The sequence below is a fragment of the Mya arenaria genome, chromosome 11 (assembly GCF_026914265.1).
Source record: "Mya arenaria isolate MELC-2E11 chromosome 11, ASM2691426v1".
Taxonomy (NCBI): Eukaryota; Metazoa; Mollusca; class Bivalvia; order Myida; family Myidae; genus Mya; species Mya arenaria.
Genome location: NC_069132.1, coordinates 38,840,019 through 38,860,743, shown reverse-complemented (window position 1 = coordinate 38,860,743; position 20,725 = coordinate 38,840,019). Strand labels below are relative to the sequence as shown.

At 37.0% G+C, this 20,725-nt stretch overlaps 1 protein-coding gene across 1 annotated transcript; it reads right to left on the bottom strand.

The window, feature by feature from the left end:
• Positions 1 to 297: 297 nt before the first annotated feature.
• LOC128209233 (uncharacterized) lies at positions 298 to 19,650 on the bottom strand. The gene is made up of 4 exons (XM_052913178.1): positions 19,511 to 19,650; positions 4,018 to 4,134; positions 2,450 to 2,869; positions 298 to 971 (listed from the first exon to the last, which is right to left on the bottom strand). Exons 2-4 carry the CDS (start codon positions 4,124 to 4,126, stop codon positions 877 to 879), a joined length of 624 nt encoding a protein of 207 aa, XP_052769138.1. The 5' UTR covers positions 4,127 to 4,134; positions 19,511 to 19,650; the 3' UTR covers positions 298 to 876.
• Between the last annotated feature and the right edge of the window lie 1,075 nt (positions 19,651 to 20,725).

Sequence of the window (20,725 nt, the reverse complement as noted above, 5' to 3'; positions counted from 1 at the left end):
TTTTATCAATATCTTACTTATTTGGCGGAAACCATTTTTATATTTAGTTACAGAGACCGTGACCCTTACCACTCAAAAACCATTCCATTGTATCTCTCCAAAAAGCTACCTACACATCAACTTTCATTACTGTCCATCAATTCTAGCTAGTTTTTGGGCTGAAACCAAATATGACGCTCGCCCACCCATCCGCCCCACGACATCTCCATTCCAATAACCTTGTTTTCGCTAAAACCTGGTAAAAAAGTGAATAGTATTATGGTTTTGGATGAACACGGTTATGGTATTATGTGGGTGTTATACACTAAATAAGAATTTTAATATATGACTATACAAGTGCTTCTGTGATGGCTCCAGTTCACATTAAAATTGCTTTTAAAATTCACAATAAACTTTTAATGTGTAAATTTGTGTCATTTGTTTCAACGTTGTTGTGTCTGCTGCTATTGTCAACTTCACATTTCCCGTAGCGGTTGGTATGGATACATGGCCAATATGGTAAACATCTTTGGATGTAAAAACTTCTGAATGAAGAGTAAGGAAAAACTACTACGCATGTTCGTTGCAAAAGTTCATTCATATTTATACAAATAGTCTTACTAGATAGCTAAATGTTATCGCGAAACTTAAGTGGCTAATACGAAACAATTTGCAAACGTTATCATGTTATCTTACGGCAGCAGTATTCCACCATATCATATCAAAATCATTCAAATTGCAATGATGGAATTGATTACATACTGAAATCAAAACTGAAAATAGTCTTTTCGCATACTTGACCGAATTGGATGTAATAAAATGATTTCGCGAGAGCCAATATTTAAACGTTATCAATCTGTGTTTGTATTTAATCCATTTTTGAATCATCTACTGGTGCTAATCACCGCTCTTGGCGACGTTCATACTCGTGGTAACTCGAGTTATATCTTCATTCAACCCTTGGAACCATTCGTACATGTCCGCATCAGATTCTGAAATAGAAAAATAGGATCATCAATAATTCAATGATAAAATTTTCAGGAAAGATGTCTCCCGTGTATCTATACGTTACACCACGCACGTTAAATGACGTCAATATAACGTCATTCTTCATGCGTTTTAGATAATTATTTTCTACAGTAATACGCTGTTGTCAAATGGTAATTTATTGTTACATGATTAATACATGTTTTTCAATTAAAAATGTCATTATTATTGTAATTTATTTAGCAAATCATGATTATTCAACTAAAACCATCAGATATGTAGGTTCGTCTTGCACAGTGGATGGGTTAGCGCACAGGCAAAACAAATCAGGAAGGGAACGGAGAAAACGACATAAAAAGTCGATAGTGTTCGTCGTAGTCCACAATCTGTTTGTCCTAAATTCCATGATTGACACTGAACCAAGCCCAAAAGGAAAAATCCAAAATGGCAAAAGGATAAAGAAAAAAGCAGAATGAACCATGGTTTGAGTGCGAGTGTTGGTTAAAAAGTAACCTGTATACAATGAAGGTGAATGGACCTTGGCTTACGCCTCGGTCTTTATACACTTTAAGTGGCTGACTGGCCGGTCCTTGTAATGTCATATGACCCTCAGTGGTGTGTTTTATTTCCTAATTAATCGACCAGTTATATATTACTAAATTGTGAATAGCTCATCCATTGATTTTAATCTGATCCATTCGTATGTGCCCGGGTTAATGTCAAAGAAACCCCACACTTCTATTCTAATATCAATAATAAGGTAAGAATAAATAATAGCTAAAACGTTAAACACGTGAGTGAAATGATATGACTCATCGTTCACGTATTATAAATCCACTTTAACAAGGAAATCAGTACATGTGTAAAACGAGCACCAAAACTACAAGATGGTGGTAATATGAACCTACTTACGATGGAATGGTATTACAATTTAATTGTGTGTTTTTTGTATATTATTGTCAAAGTTAACGGTTTGAACAAAGGAAATTGTCATCTACATTCCTTGTTTTGAACTGTTTTATGTTTATAAATGTATATTGAATACCTAAGTTTTGATTTCTATCTACTTCTTTGACCTTTTAAAGACAATGGCATTGTAAAATTAAAATGTAGTTTGCTGAGGTTTTCACATAAGCGTCCTCGGTATTTAATAATTCAATCATTCATTAATTCTACCATTATATAGTACATGTATTCCTAAATAATATTCGGATCCCTCGCAATGATTTTTTTTCTTTTTTCACGGTTGCTGCAATACAAAGATCGCCGTAATACCAATTAAACGGCATTGTTGTTGTTATTGATTTTGATGATAAAGCAATGCATTAATAATGTGTCTTATTAATTAATAATACCTGAATAACTACTTACCTTTCACATACCAAATAGGACGAAAGGAAAAATTATGATATCATGATTTTTTTTTTATTTAAATAATATCAATCTGTTTGTGTTTTAAAACTACTATAATATTGAAATTCACCTGCTGCGCTAAGTGTTGGATGAGTCATCATTATCTTTTCTTTGAATTGAAAAACAACTTCGTATACACTCTTTGCAAAATGTTGACAATTATCAAACAAAACGTTGTATTTCCGAGTTATCTGAGTCTCGTTATCCAACCAATCTATAAGATCATAAATGTCTCCAACGACTACATCGCTTTCCTTCGAGACCTGACCCGATGGACGATCCTCATTTTTAAGCCTGTATATGACGTCTTCCCAAATGTGTGATCTCTGCCAAACTAGATCTTCCTGGTTCTTTTCGATCGAATGAAAGAAGATCGTTCCATTTTTATTGGCTCCGAAAATAACATATCCGTGAAGAACTTTTCCCATAGGGTAAGCCAACGGATGAAAACATTTGTATACATGAACGATTCCTTCTTTGTCGAGTTCATCTGTAATAGTACACTGATATGATTACCGATTACTAGAAAACAATTGTCAGGAAAGATGTCTCCCGTGTATCTATACTTTACATCGGGCACGTTTAATGACGTTAATATAACGTATTTCTACATGCGTTGTAGAAAACCATTTTCTACAGCAAAACGCTGTTTTGTCAAATGTTAATATATTGTAACATGAATAATTAATTTTCATTTATAGATGTCAATACTCTTGTTAGGTGTTTAGCAAATCATGATTATTAATCTGGAACCATCAGGATAAGCTTATTAGTTGGTCGAATTCCTCGAGGAACAAAAGTGGTTTATTTGAAAATTTCAGCAAACCTGTTTTGAACAAAGTAATCCCTTGTATAAGTGTAGAATGTATTTTCTGTTTAATTCCGATATAAATTGAAAGAGAACCCGAATAGTTATCCTCCCCATATACCAAAGTTTAACATTTTTGCATGTTCGTACTAGCAACCATAAATTTCCTGTGAAGACGGGAGATGGAGACAAAATGCTGTACCACATGTCAATCGAAAGTGTATTTTTGTAATCTTAACAAAATTGGTGCGTAACTGCACTTTTTACTTATGTGTCCTTTTTAATCCTATCAAAAAATATATATACATTGTCGTTTTTACTAAAGACATGTTAAATGTCATGAATTTTAGTGAAAGATTATACTGTAAAAATCTTGATACAAAATCAGCATATTTTGTTGAAATCTTAGTTTATCGCTTTAAACGAATATATTCATGTGTTAGATCTGATACTGATACAGGATTGTCTATATATAGTACCTTTATGAAAATAAGTGAATGTGTTTATTTATTATTTGATCTAACCACATTGCCCTTACGATTTATAATCAGTTTCAATACTTTGAATATATTTAGGCGGGGAATTTACCAGTAGTTCGCCCCGTAGGACGTTGAATTTATCCGGGCTTGGCAGGACCGAAAACAAAAGTCTCCGCTATTCCCATGACCTGGGCAGTGGTTATTATTGACTTGTGCATATAATTCGGACCCGAAATAAAATCTGATACATTTTCATGGTTATTGCGATATCCAAATCACCGTTATACGAAATAAACGTCATTGATGTTGTTGTTAATAAAGCAATGCATTGATACTGTCTTCAACACCAACCTTTAAGCTTCGACACTTTCTTGAATTGTTTCTCTGTCTTTGTTTGGTAGTCATAATACGACAAATGGCCCTGCCATGTCCATCCTGCCGAGCCGCCTTCTGCTGCCATCTGTGATTCTGTAACAAACCATTATCAGAATGCAAATATAGATATCTTAAATTATACTAGAAATCCTATAATTATAAAGAAGGAAGCAATATACTGGTATACTGGCAGTGAAAGTACTAAGAAAGGGGGTCAAAAGTTAATATCATTCGTAAATAATGTTCTTCAACGTTTGGTGCAAAATGTTTATGTTGCAATAACAATTCCTGTACATTCTCTTGTTATTAAAATAATAAAGGATTTGTCTTTGAAAAATAGCATGATAAAGGGAATGGATAATTTGCCTTTAATTAATTAATTACAATACATTGCAATACGGGCAGTGCATATTGCATATACAATAGATACGTGTTTAGCTTGAATCAAGGTCGGCAGCGATGCAAAAGTCGATTGAGGGACTAACATTTTGAACGTTTTGAAAAAAACAACTTCTATTATGAAATAGGGTTCAATATTAAAGAAACATGACACAAATATCCGATGCAACATATAAAGCTGTAGATAAGAGTTGAGCATTTTTACGAAAGAATATTTTACAAGATCTCCAATCAAAAAACGTTTACGTTTTCCTGGAAATGTCTTAATACAAAAAGAATATGTTTGTGAGTCAAATTTATCGGAACTGCCCAATCAACAATTGATTGTGGCTTTGTGTTAATTGAAGTAATTTAAAAAAAAAATATGTGCATTTTTGTAACCCGGAAATGAATTTCATTCACGAAATTTCATTTATTTTCTGATTAGCTTTTTTATTTGACAAGACATCATCAAGATCTCTCAAGACATTGTTGAATAGGTTGTCTGGGGGCATTTTGACATAAAAACGAAGTACTTATGTCGACAGACCTTTCCGTAATAATGTGAATAGGTTTTGTTTTCCAAAATCTGTTAAAATCTTTTTTTGTAAAATTTGTTTAACTCCTACTAATCCAAAACATGTCACCAAGAATAAATGTTCCACTCTCAAAAAGATCGCTCCTCAAAGCTAATTAACACATGTTTATGTTGTTTTTTTTTAAACGATTTTGTTTTTTACCTTCCCCACCCACTTTTGCTCCGCTGCCGGTCCTTAAACGTTGGCTGAGATTGTGAGCTAGGATTCTATTTCTATAGATAACATATTCTGTTTATTTTTTTATGCTAAAAAACAATAAACAAAAAATCTGTTTTAATTATCTGGTTGATCATTCGGAGCTCCTCGGCCATTTTTATCGAAAACAATCTCGGATGTAAGCCGGTATAACAGTTGAAGTAGTTCGTAATTTTTTTCATTATATCATTGATTGTATTGTGTTTTAGCTTGTATTTATTGATCTCAGTTTGAATTGATGTTCGTGAAGTTGGCAGCCCAGCAGCCCAGCAGCGTGAAGTCAGCAGCCCAACAGACTGGCAGCCTAGCAGCGTGAAGTCAGCAGCCCTGCAGACTGGCAGCCTAGCAGCGTGAAGTCAGCAGCCCAGCAGACTGGCAGCCTAGCAGCGTGAAGTCAGCAGCCCAGCAGACTGGCAGCTTAGCACATGTTCAATGTTCTGCCAGCATGACAATCTTCTCGTAAATGTTCAATGTAGTGCCAGCATGACATTCATTGTTTGGATGACTAATGTCAAATGTAGTGTCAGCATGACATTCATCTCGTTAATGTCAAATGTACTGCCAGCATGACATTCATCTCGCACATGTACAATGTACTGCCAGCATGACAATCATCTCGTAAATGTTCGATGTAGTGCCAGCATGACATTCATTGTTTGGATGACTAATGTCAAATGTAGTGTCAGCATGACATTGATCTCATTAATGTCCAATGTACTGCCAGCAAGACATTCATCTTTTGGATGTCTAATGTCCAATGTAGTGCCAGCATGACATTCATCTTTTGGATGCCTAATGTCCAATGTAGTGCCAGCATGACATTCATCTTTTGGACGTCTAATGTCCAATGTAGTGCCCGCATGATATTAATTTCATCTCGTAAATGTCAAATGTAATGCCAGCAATACATTCATCTCGTAAATGTCCGATGTAGTGCCAGCATGACATTTATCTCGTAAATGTTCGATGTAGTGCCAGCACGACATTCATCTTTTGGATATCTAATGTCAAATGTAGTGTCAGCAGGCCATTCATCTCGTAAATGTCCAATGTAGTGCCAGCATGACATTCTTTTTTGGATGGCTAATGTCCAATGTAGTGCCAGCATGACATTCTTTTTTGGATGGCTAATGGCCAATGTAGTGTCAGCATGACATTCATCTTTTAGATGTTTAATGTCCAATGTAGTGCCCGCATTACATTCATGTTTTAGATGTCTAATGTCAAATGTAGTGTCAGCATGACATTCACTTCTTAAATGTCCAGTTTCTCATATTTAGCTAAATGCGCACAACTTCACTCTTTTGCCATTTATTTAAACATTTATTTAATTAAACAAATCGTTAGAGTTATACTGGAGTGTTAAAAATGTTTTACTTAATAAGTAATAATATCTACATGTATATACGGTCGAACCCCGTTGGCTCGAACTCCAAGAGACCGGCGAAAATACTTCGAGCCTCAGAAAATTCGAGCCAAGCGGGATTGTTAACCTTCAGTATAAAAAATCGGTTCTTTATATCTAGCTCGAGCCAACGAGAAATTCGAGCCAAGCGAGTTCGTGCCAACGGGGTCCGACTGTAAGTGTATTTTATCTCATTTAATCATTGCGAGTCCTTCATTTTACAGCCGGACGTAACGTTCGACGACATAGCATTTAACGCGGAATACCACGTAAAGATCTACCTCTTTTCCCAAAAAGAGGCATGGCATGGCGAAATCAAATTTTATACCCCGACGTGTGAAAAAACGGTCCTGAATAACGATGCTCAGTGCAAAAGTGGCGTGCAGGCCGCAACCGTTGTCAACGTCAGAAAAACGACGACACCATTTCCTAAGACAACGTTGGAAAATATTGGTACCGGACAGTTTGCGGTTATTAAAAAGGATGGCAATGGTAAGATAGTATCTAAGTTGTTTAGTTTTTACTCACAAGTTACTTCAAGGTAACGGGTGTTCGATATAACCGAATAGCAAAAAATTACTTCGAGATAACAGAGTTGCTGTAAGAAAGGGTAATTTTATGGCGAAGTTTGTGTTCATACTAAATTGTTGTATTCACATAAATAATAACTAATAGATAGTTTTCATATTTTTTTTTTATAAAACTGATTATTATAATGTTGTCAAACCCCATCTGCTCGAACTCATTTTGCTCGAATTTTATTTTGGCTCGAACTGGATGTTAAGGACCGATTTCCAACTACTGAATGTAAGCATACCCGCTTGGCTCGAATTTTCCAAAGCTCGAGTTATTTTGGTAGTACCTAGGAGTTCGAGCCAACGGGGTTCGACTGTATAAGCATTTATTGATAAAAAACAATTAAGTTGCCTTAGGCAAGGGTAAACATATTGCGAAGTTATTTTTCATATCAAATTGTCTTTACGCACAAGTTTAGAAAAATAATTACTGAGACCAAAGCATACACGTGCTTCAACTCTTCATAATTGCTATACTTATTGAAGCACTACACCAGGTAGATTTTGTAATATTATACTTTGATAACAAGCGTGCAGACTGAACATTAAGTATTATTTCCTCTTTTTTTGTACTTTGTTTTGTCTTTTGTAGAGTTGGACATGAGTCTGGTCCATGGCGGTTATGATGATGCGTCACCACACGGCCTTGGTAATAAAAAGCGATTTTTAGCTCGTCTGGTTCCAAAAAAAAGTCGAGACATTGTCATAACATCATTGTCGTAACTAAGCGTGACTCGAGATATTTACACCTGTTTTGACAACTTTTTTTTGTCTTGGAATGAGCCAATTTTTCCGACAAGTCTGCAAACCAGTGATGTAAGACTGCTCACAAAGGTTTGAAAACTTTTTTCTGTCTTGGAATGAGCCAATTTATGCGAAAAAGGAAAGGAAACCCGTGATACAAGACTGTTGACAAAAAAATCGCAGATATCCATGTTTTAGTTCGAAAATTAATGTGTTATGCCTAAAAGCGTTACTAAAGGTTTAAGAAGAATGTATGAAGCATCATTTTTGAACTTAATATAAAAATCTGCGAGTTTTTGTCAGCTGTCTTCAATCACTGATATTCAATGCATTTTCGCATAAATTGGCTCGTACTTGTTGTTAAAACGTTCAATATGTGAAAGTGCAGCTTTAATATACTTCAATCAAAATACGCACATGTAAAACAAGGAAGTTAAACTCCGTCTCTCATAATTCTTGAGTTATTCCCCTTGTTCAGCAAGGAAAAAAACAGACGAGCGTTGGCGTGCATATGCTCTTGGGAGCTCTTGTTTCTGCGATTACCCGTATACATAAGTCACATAAGAGACCTTTATGACTTTTTAAAATTATCTAGATATTTCAGAGGATGGTCATAACTTTGAAATGTACATTTGCTCGTGTTTTTCTATTCTGTATAGAATTTCAATTTTGAACGAGGCATATAAACCTATACTGTAACAATTATTGAACAGTTGCAAATTTCACTCCTTGTTTCAAACGATATTGAAATAAAATACATGTCTTTAAGATCAACTGTGTTCGCACGATATAAAAAAATAAATTCGAACGAAATGCAGATATTTTGACGAAAGTATATACATTATATAGTAAACGGGAGGTTGTCGGTCTGACAAAATGCCCAATCATACATGGTCATTGTTTTATTTTATCTCTCAGACTGGAACTTGACGGCGACCGGAAAGGCGTTTGATGAGCAAAGCAGCCTTGTAGCGGTGGACTTTCAATGGTCCGAACCCTTTGACCCCGCACAGGTAAAATAGAAAACATGAGAAGCATGGTGGTTCTTCCAAGACAATCATATACATGTAAACTATTACTTTAAGGTTGTTTCGTTGGCCTCGATTAATTGCTTATGATGGTGATAATGATGGTGATGATGATGGTGATGATGATGGTGGTGATGATGATGGTGATGGTGGTGGTGGTGGTGGTGGTGGTGGTGGTGATGATGATGATGATGATGAAGAGGAGAAGGAGGAGGAGGAGGAGGAGGAGGAGGAGGAGGAGGAGGAGGATAATGATGATGATGATGATAAGGATGATGATGATGAAGATGATGATGATGATGACGATGGTGGTGGTGGTGGTGGTGGTGGTGGTGGTGGTGATGATGATGATGATGATGATGATGATGATGATGATGATGATGATGATGATGATGATGATGATGATGATGATGATGATGATGATGATGATGATGATGATGATGATGATGATGATGATGATGATGATGATGATGATGATGGTGATGATGACGATTATGATGATGATGATGATGATGATGATGATGATGATGATGATGATGATGATGATGATGATGATGATGATGATGATGATGATGATGATGATTATAAGGGTGATGATGATGATGATTTCCCTCCAGGTTGGTTACCGGCTGGTGTGGGCGAACGTGGATCACAGTCGACACGTGGATGGTGGACGTCACATGTACGAGCTGAGAGGGACGTCGCACACATTACATCTACGACCCTATAGCATTTATGAAGTCTTTGTGAGTTCTTTCAACATGTTCTGCGCATGTTTTAGCAAATGATTCCAATGACCCATACGTCGTGCGCGTTTATTAAAGTACAAACAAGGGGCTGATTCTGTGCATGCTTTAGCAAATGTTTGTGTAATACAAATGATTCCAATAGCCACAAACGTCATGTGTGTTTATTGAAATACAGTCGAACCCCGTTGGCTCGAACTCGCTTGGCTCGAATTCCTCGCTGGCTCGAAATAAATGTAAATGACCGTTTTTTACTGACGGTAAACACTCCCGCTTTGCTCGAATTTTCTGAGGCTCGAGGTAATTTGCCGGTCCCTGTGTGTCCGAGCTAACGGGGTTCGACTGTACAAATAATGGGCTGGTTGTTCAGGACTTTGTTAACAACGTAATTTACGACATCGTTGTTAACTTTTTACCGTGAACTATTTGAAGAAGAGTATTAACAAAAACAGCCGAAACAGTTGTCTCAAATCTTGTAAGAAATATAGCAGATAACAAATGTGTCCATTAAACTTCCTAAGTAACGATTTGAAATTTAACAACGATAATGTTAACGAGAATGTTAACTTTATCAAAGTTCTGAAAAACCGGCCAAATATCTCGCAATCTGAGAGGATTATCCAGGAAGTCTAAAATCGACGCTTCAATCGCATTTATTTTTGAAATGCTTAATCAATCTTTGTTTAAAGAAAACTACACCATTTATCTCTTCATCTCAAAATAGTTGCCCGTCAACACGGGCGAAACTAGATTACTTCAAATAAGTTTTCAGTGCCAAGAAATACATTATGGACATAAGCATATACGTATTGGACATTTGCAATAACCTAATTTATACATATTTCTTTGTTGTGTCTACGGAGCACCTGTAAATATACTTGAATGCCATCCATTTTAATTACACATGTTAGCCAGTTGATTCCACTGGCACCTGATTTTCAAACTCATTTGTTTTTAAATCCAAAAAATCTTATAATTCCAAACCAAAAATAATAATGCCAGAAATGTGAGAAAAAAATATCAAAAAATATTTTTTTTTCTAAAAATAATTATGCAGTTTGTGCTGTCTATATATTCTAAGAAATAATAACAATATAAAGAAAGTAAAAAGTAGATATTAAAAACATAAAATCAATAATCTTTCACATTTATGGCATTTTATTTCTAGTTTAGAATTATAATTATATAGACAGTACAAAGCGCGTATTTATAAAAAAATGTAGAATTTTTTTTTATATTTTTTTTAAATTAACACTTTAATTTTAGATTTTTTTTATATAAATAATTTGAGTTTGAAAATCCGGTACCAGTGGTTGATTTCCCCCTGTTTTTCCTGCCAGGCTACGGCAAGCTATACGGATGACGGCGGAACGCAGCACGAGGTCCGCTCACGGAGTGTCCGAGTGTCGACGAACGTCACCGACGACATGCCGCTCGTCGCCGCGGCCAAAACCTCCGTTGTCGGTCAGTATTCACAAGAATATCTAACATAACTGTTGAAATATTGAATATTACAAGGACTCGTTCAAGTGTTATAATGGTCTCAGACACATCGAAATCACCAATTTTGGGTGAAATTTGAACACGGTGCTTGTTTTATATCATTGCCAACTTTATGTTCGTGAAGTTGGCAGCCCAGCAGCCCAGCAGCGTGAAGTCAGCAGCCCAGCAGACTGGCAGCCTAGCAGCGTGAAGTCAGCAGCCCAGCAGACTGGCAGCCTAGCAGCGTGAAGTCAGCAGCCCAGCAGACTGGCAGTTTAGCAGCGTGAAGTCAGCAGCCCAGCAGACTGACAGCCTAGCAGCGTCAAGTCAGCAGCCCAGCGGCCCAGCAGCATAAAGTCAGCAGCTCAACAGACTGGCGGCCTACCAGCGTTTAGTCAGCAGCCAAGCAGACTGACATCCTAGCAGCGTGAAGTCAGCAGTCTAGCAGACTAGCAGCATAGCAGCGTGAGTTAGCAGTCTAGATGCCTGACGGCGTGAAGTCAAAAGCTGAGCAGCTGGGCAGATTAGCAGCTATGCGACGGACGAACTCATGTGAAGATTCCCGTCGGTATTCAGCTTTCAAAGCCAAAAAGAAATACATAAAAAAATGAAAATAATCATTCACTGGTTTGCAAAACACACCTTGAACCGAAGCAAAAGTACTAAAAATGAATCAGTTAAAAGCATGTACACTATTTCTTTTTTTTGAAGAAATCACTTTACTCTACTTTTTGATTTCAAGCGTGTGACAGCCCCGGGCAGCCCCAGGCGTTTTATAATATTTTGACTCGGGCTGGATACATGGCTTCTAGTACATGAAAAATGAAAAAAAAATCATTCACAATAATTCGTTTGCTAAATACTCTTTAAATGACACAAAATACTAAAATGAATACTTTTTCCACATTTACACTATTCTTTGAGTGTGAACTAAAAACATCACTTCACTCCTCTTTTCTGTTTTAGATTTCATTCTGACAGCCCCAAGCAGCCCCAAGCAGCCCAGGGCAGCCCAGGGCAGCCCCGGGCAGCCCCGGGCGTATTATGGTATTTTCACTCGTGCTGGATACATGGTTTCAAGTATATGAAAGGTTCGACTTAACAGCACGGTAAATTTAAAAATTCATGTTTTCAAAGCCGAAAAAAATGAAAAAAAAAAATTCACAAAAGTTCGTTTGCAAAACACCCCTTTAATTGACGCAAAAATACTCAAATGAATCATTTAAAAACATTCACACTATTCTTTTTGTGTGAACTAAAAACATCACTTTACTCCACTTTTTGACTTTAGTTTTCTGGCAGCCCCCAGCAGCCCCGGGAAGCCTGAAGCGTATAACGATATTTTTACACGGGCTGGATACAAGGCTTTAACTATGTGTAACGTTCGGATGATTCCAAGTTTAATGACTTTAAAGCAAAGATAAGATGTAAAATGTTACAGAACACTAATTATTTAACGTAATCTTGCTAGAATTTCACTTGATTTTTATCGCTCTGCTAAGACGAAATCGTGCGAAGTTTCCCGTCGTTTTTGAAAGAAAAAAGCGCATCTTCAAATTCAAAACACTTCATTTTGCCATTTAAGCTGTAATTTAGTTTCCCCTTACCACACTACGCATCAGAGCGTTATATGCTGAATATTGTCTTTTCTAACAACACGGAAAATTCAGAAATTAATGTTTTCAAAGCCGAAAATAATTATACTAGTAGTTGAATTCATAGCTGAAGCTGTAGAAGTGGCAACAACAACAGAATCAACAGCAGCGTCAGTTGTTTTAGGGGATGCAAAGTCATCACAATATCGGTGGTGGTGATAATTGCGGTGGTGGTGGCGTCGCTGGTGATTTTGCGGTGTTGATAACAGTGGCAATAACAGAAACAGTAGTGGTAGTATGGACAGCAAAAACTTAAGCATTACCAGCTGTATTACTAAGATTTGAAGCGCACACACCAAATGACCAAACATGCTCACCTAATATATCTATTTAAACTTCAATAGAACATAGTCGGTTCTGTTCGGGGTTATATACTTTTTTACAGAAGTCATTTATTATTTTTAGAGGTTGTGGGGAGGGGGGGGGGGGAAATAATACAGAAAACGAGTCACTCAAGGATGATGATTTTATGTCGGCCAAAATATGTTCTTACACAGATCAAGGTATGAAGAAAATGCAAGATGCATCTGTTATACGAAAATGAATTCACAGTGCCCTAGAATGTGTTCATGATGATGTAAACACAATTGAAGTAGATTTGACATTCGAAGTTCAATTTCACCAATATGATATATTTTCAAGTTTCGATTGTATTGAACCACCTGATATCCAGAAAAGTGTACCTTACCGACTTCGTTTTTTGCGCAGTATCAAATAATCTAACACCTATACCTGTTTCTTATTCAATACGTATTGTATTAAAACGTTTAACATGACGTTATACGTAATATTATTATTGTTAATAAGAGCTTAGTTTTGAACAAACCACTGATCAATACTATTTAACAGCAATTGTTTATTTCTGTTTAATTCATAATTCAACATGTTTTTTTTCTGTTAAACTCCGAATAATAAAAATTATCAAATCATTATAGCACTTATAAATGAACTATAGTTAAATAGGTTATATAAGCTCATTTAGGGTGGTTATAGTTCACATACAAACACACGCACATAACGCAGGTACAATAAAAGCACGCACGTAAGAATGCGTAAAAACTCACCCCACAAACCATCCTACACTCAAGAACGCGTGCGCACGCAGGCAGGTATGCGGACACGCTCGCGCGCGCGCACACACACGCGCAAACACGCACACGCACACAAACGCACGCACGCACGCACGCACGCAACCACGCACGCACGCACGCACACACACCCCCCCACACCCCCACACACAATCGCACACACGCACCCACGCACCCACGCACACACACACACACACACACACACACACACACGATACGATAAAATATATGTTCCAAATGGTAAAAATGATGATCCTGAAGTTAAATGGTACAAAAAAAGTTTGTAATCGAAAATAGTATGTACAGTCTTTGAAGCCCGCATATATATATATATATATATATATATATATATATATATATATATATATATATATATATATATATATATATATATATATTGCGTGTGTAAGTATCATTGTTTTAACTGTTATTAAAGCTTACTGAGCTTATTGAACCCGTACATGAGCTTCTCATGCTAAACGTGACGTCAATGCTTTTTTATAGTGCGCATATTCTATTCTTTAAGGTATACTATTTAAGTCATGGACTATCATCAGTTCAATTTGTGCTTTAATGAAACCCTGATAACGGATTCGAACGCGCAACATGACCATATTGAAGTGCAGGCAATATCAATTAGTTGGCTACTAATTTTGTGTTATGAACTGTTTTCGGCTATGTAATTACCTCTCTAATGAATTATACCGGACACACGCACGTACGCATGCACGCACGCACGCACGCACACACGCACGCACGCACACACGCGCGCGCACACACACACACACACACAAACACACACACACACACACAATACGATAAAATATATGTTCCAAATGGCTAAAATGATGATCTTGAAGTATATGTATACCGCTTAGATGTCAAATCATTGCTTGTTTTTACCAATACCGAATTATTCTGTTTCGGCAATGCACTCAATGCCCATGATACAAAAGCCAACATAGCTACATTATCCTGCACTTTGCCGTGCGTACAATGGCTGTGAACGCGTGTGTGCATAAATGACTGCATGGGATAGCGTGTATGAGTGTGAGAGCGTGTACGTGTTCGTGTGCGTGTGTGTGTGTGTGCGTGTGCGTGTGTGTGTGTGTGTGTGCGAAGGTGCGTGGGTGCGTGCGTGTGATTGTGTGTGCGTGTGCGCGTGTGTGTGAGCGCGTGCGTGGGTGCGTGCGTGTGATTGTGTGTGTATGTGCGCGTGTGTGTGAGCGCGTGCGTGTGTGCGTACGTGCGTGTGTGTTTGTATATATGCGTGTGTATGCGTATGTTCGCGCGCGCGCCCGAGTTCGTGGGTGTGTGTGTGTGTGTGTGTGTGTGCGTGCGTGCTTGCGCGTGTGTGTGTGTGTGTGAGAGCGCGTGCGTGTGTGTGTGTTTGTATATATGCGTGTGCATGCGTATGTTCGCGCGCGCACCCGCGTTCGCTCGCGCGTGCGTGCGTGCGTGCGTGCGTGTGTGCGAGCGAGCGTGTCCGCATACCTGCCTGCGTGTGCACGCGTGCATGAGTGTGGGCGGGTTTGTGGGGTGAGTTTTTACGCGTACTTGCGTGCGTGCTTTTATTGTACCTGCGTTATGTGTGTTTGTTTGAATGTGAGCTATAACCACCCTTAACAAATTGTGCTTTTAGTAACAATTTAACTATAGTTCATTTATAATCAGTATTAAATAATTTGATTATGTTTACTATTTGGAGTTTAACAGAAGAAAAACATGTTGAATTATAAATTAACAAAAACAATTCCTGTTATCTTCAATTGATCAGTGGTTTATTTAAAACTAAGCTCTTCTTAGCATTAATAATATTACGTTTAACGTCATGTTAAACGTTTTAATGCAATACGTATTGAATAAGAACCAGGTAAAGGTGTTAGATTATTTGATACTGCGCAAAAAGTCGGTAAGGTACACTTTCCTTGATATCAAGCCATTTTTAATTAAACATTGAATACATGTACTTAAAAAATCAAAAATTAAACGAGCAGTTTTTTTTTTCAAAAACGACGGGAAACTTCGCACGATTTCGTCTTAGCAGAGCGATAAAAATCGAGTGAAATTGTAGCAAGATTACGTTATATAATTAGTGTTCTGTAACATTTTTCATCTTATCTTTGCTTTGCAGTCATTAAACTTGGAATCATCCGAACGTTACACATAGTTAAAGCCTTGTATCCAGCCGGTGTAAAAATATCGTTATAAGCTTGAGGCTGCCCTGGGCTGCTAGAAAACTAAAGTCGAAAAGTGGAGTAAAGTGATGTTTTTAGTTCACACAAAAAATAGTGCAAATGTTGAAAAAGTATTCATTTGAGTATATTTGCGTCATTTAAAGAGTGCTTTGCAAACGAACTGTTGTAAATGATTTTTTTTCTTTTTTTTTCGGCTATGAAAACATGAATTTCTGGATTTTCAGTGTTGCTAGAAAAGACAATATTCAGCATATAACGCTCTGATGGGTAGTGTGGTAAGGGGAAACTAAATTACAGCTTAAATGGCCAAATGAAGTGTTTTGAATTTGAAGACGCGCTTTTTTTTACCAAAACGACGGGAAACTTCGCACAATTTCGTCTTAGCAGAGCGATAAAAATTGAGTGAAATTGTAGCAAGATTACGTTAAATAATTAGTGTTCTGTTAAATTTTTCATCTTATCTTTGCTTTAAAGTCATTAAACTTAGAATCATCCGAACGTTACACATAGTTAAAGCCTTGTATCCAGCCCGTGTAAAAATATCGCGATACGCTTGAGGCTGCCCTGGGCTGTTCCAGGCTGCCAAAAAAATGAAGTCGAAAAGTGGAGTAAAGTGATGTTTTTAGTCCACACAAAAATAGTGTAAATGTTGAAAAAGTATTCATTTGAGTATGTTTGCGTCATTTAAAGAGTGCTTTGCAAACGAACAGTTGTGAATGTTTTTTTTTTCTTCATTTTTTTCGGCTTTAAAAACATGAAATTCTGAATTTTCCGTGTTGTTAGAAAAGACAATATTCAGCATATAACGCTCTGATGCATAGTGTGGTAAGGGGAAACTAAATTACAGCTTAAATGGCAAAATGAAGTGTTTCGAATTTGAAGACGCGCTTTTTTTTACCAAAACGACGGGAAACTTCGCACGATTTCGTCTTAGCAGATCGATAAAAATCGAGTGAAATTGTAGCAAGATTACGTTAAATAATTAGTGTTCTGTAACATTTTACATCTTATCTTTGCTTTAAAGTCATTAAACTTGGAATCATCCGAACGTTACACATCTTTTTTTCGGCTTTGAAAACATGAATTTCTGAATTTACCGTGTTGTTAAGTCATTCAACTTGTAATTATTCGAACGTTTCATATACTAGAAACCATGTATCCAGCAAGAGCGAAAATACCATAAAACGCCCGGGGCTGCCCGGGGCTGCCTGGGGCTGCTTGGGGCTGCTGGGGCTGCCAGAATGAAATCCAAAACAGAAAAGAGGAGTAAAGTGATGTTTTTAGTTCACACTCAAAGAATAGTGTAAATGTGGAAAAAGTATTCATTTTAGTATTTTGTGTCATTTAAAGAGTATTTTGCAAACGAATTATTGTGAATGATTTTTTTTATTTTTCATATACCAGAAGCCATGTATCCAGCCCGAGTCAAAATATTATAAAACGCCTGGGGCTGCCCGGGGCTGTCAGACGCTTGAAATCAAAAAGTAGAGAAAAGTGATCTCTTTAGTTCACAAAAAAGGAATAGTGTACATGTTTTTAAATGATTCATTTTAGTAATTTTGCTTCAGTTCAATGTGTGTTTTGCAAACCAGTGAATGATTATTTTCATTTCTTATGTATTTCTGTTTGGCTTTGAAAACTGAAAACCGACGGGATTCTTCACATGAGTTCGTCCGTCTTAGCATAGCTGCTAATCTGCCCAGCTGCTCAGCTTTTGACTTCACGCCGTCAGGCTTCTAGACTGCTAACTCACGCTGCTATGCTTCACGCTGCTAGGATGTCAGTCTGCTTGGCTGCTGACTAAACGCTGGTAGGCTGCCAGTCTGTTGAGCTGCTGACTTGACGCTGCTGGGCCGCTGGGCTGCTGACTTCACGCTGCTAGGCTGTCAGTCTGCTGGGCTGCTGACTAAACGCTGGTAGGCTGCCAGTCTGTTGGGCTGCTGACTTGACGCTGCTGGGCCGCTGGGCTGCTGACTTCACGCTGCTAGGCTGTCAGTCTGCTGGGCTGCTGACTTCACGCTGCTAGGATGTCAGTCTGCTGGGCTGCTGACTTCACGCTGCTAGGCTGCCAGTCTGCTGGGCTGCTGACTTCACGCTGCTGGGCTGCTGACTTCACGCTGCTAGGCTGTCAGTCTGCTGGGCTGCTGACTTCACGCTGCTAGGCTGCCAGTCTGCTGGGCTGCTGACTTCACGCTGCTGGGCTGCTGGGCTGCCAGTCTGCCAACTTCACGAACATACCATTAAAGTGTATTATAGCAAACATAGTTAAGATTCCCAAGAGATAAGTCATTAAGTTTAACTGCTAAATTAAATTACCACGTGATCTACTTTCAGCCGACTTAAACATACAGTTTTTTGAGTATGGCAGTCGTCCATATTCATCCGAGGATATTTTCGAAAAAAAAAGGTCGAGGAGTTCCGAATGCTGGTTCATTTTGCCTGTTGGGGCTAACCCAGCACCAAAGTCAGCCCAGAGGTTGTTGACATATCAGAAAACTTGGGACGGACCACGGTCTACAAAATTCAGCGATTAATAAAATTTAAATTAAATTTCCATTTGTTTTTTTTAGTAGTTATTTATTATGTCATCTTGTTTAAAAACGTTCGACAATATACCAATCATTGATCCAAATCGAAAATAAATGCACGGATTTGAGACGAAAAAAATGGACAAACTTTGAAAATGTATTTGAAAAATCCTACAAAAATGCGTTTGTTTACAAAAATAAGATATTTTTTGTTGTTTCGACTAGCGTCACCATCTTTAATGACGAATACATGTAATATGTAGTTATAGCCGATTTTCAATATTCAAACTATTCAATGTATCTCTACTTTAATGATTTTGAAAGAATGAAACAAAGTTTTAATCTATTAAAAAACTTGGTTTCACGCCAAAACATCTAATCTTTGATCGTCTGCTTGCAAGAGCTTTATTACTAGAGCCGAAAATACAAAAAAAATTTTACGTGAGTTTCCGTGAGCCAAAACACGCACTTGCAAAGAAAAAGAGACTCACTTTTTAAACAACTGCTTAACAAAAATGTACAAGATAAGCAATAAATATCAATAAATTACTTATTCTACAATAACATACTAGAAGTTTGTAACTGCTTCCACAAAAATAGCATTCTCTATGAAAAGGCCTCATTGACAACATGTGCGTTTCAAAATAATTGACTTTACGTAATCATTCACAATAGTTGATAAAACATAACATTAATTCAAACATTTATGTACACGAGGCAATTAAAGTTAACATACATGTTTATAATGGAATGATCTGAATCGCTGAGTTTGGGTTTTGACTACAATACCGAAGAAAATATAAGAAATAACTAAAAAATATACAGAAATAGTAAAACGACAAACTGACCTTTTGGTAATTCCAGCTGTACACAATTAAAACTTTGCTGCCTGTTAGAGTGGCGGGAGTTTCCGGTGCTTAGTCATAGGTTTCTTCAGTGTAATAAGATATACCCATTTTCAAAAAATGCCATTGAAGAGTCGCGCGGCCTTCAATTTAATTTGATACTATTGACAAGTTGAACCCAAGCAGATAGATTTTGTCACGTAAACATTTAAAACCAAGGCCTCCAAAGTGGGTGTACATTAAAAGATGTGCTGCACTGTTTATAAACTGAACAACTGAAACATATTTAATATAGTTATTTGGGTGTGGCTCTTTTATGATCGACATGTTGCCGGATATATATGTATACAATATATTGTCAATAATGTTTATGAAGCCAACTGTAAATTATGTTCTCAATACAAAGTCATTTTAAGTTATAAGACATAAAGGGTTCAATACACCTGTTAAATGATGAATTGGTATAACACACGATAATTATTCACCTGCGATAAGTTTGTATACGTTATATATTATTTATTAATCATGCTTATTAAGCGATCAAACCGCATTACGTTAAGGTGAATAGACTGTTATTTGGTAAACTTCCATGCAAATATGGGTTATAGTGAGATGTTACAAGAGACCTTAAGGGCCTTCCACAGTGCAAATAGGGTTGGGAAAGCCAAAAATTAAAACATTTCAAACGTTTATGTTTTATTTAGTTCTGAAGTACGATTTTTTCGGGAGTGAAACATACATTTTTGTGACATATTACATACATTTCTGTGACATGTTTCGGGGAAATTCAGTTATAAATATACTGCACTATTCATGGTAACAATTATTGTGATTTCAATAAACGCATAATAATTACACTACGACATATTCCCCTCCTTTAGAAAACTGTCGTCCTCGACAATCCTTAAACATGTCAAGACAAAATAAAACATGTTCCACTAAGACATCATACATAATGTTACTTCTTACAAAAAGTTCCGGATAATTACAACATTTGCAACACGACCAGATTAGAAAAATGAAGACCGATCACCCTTTCAATGAAAACGAATTCTTAGAACATTAACTCTTGAATCAAGACAAAGACAGCGTTGAAGTACATGTGTATATCTTTATTTTTTTATATACAATACATACTATCATCCAGCATAATTTTACAATACTCAAGTAAGCAACACATTCACCATGGAGCGAAATGCATCTCTGTATTTTAGAAAT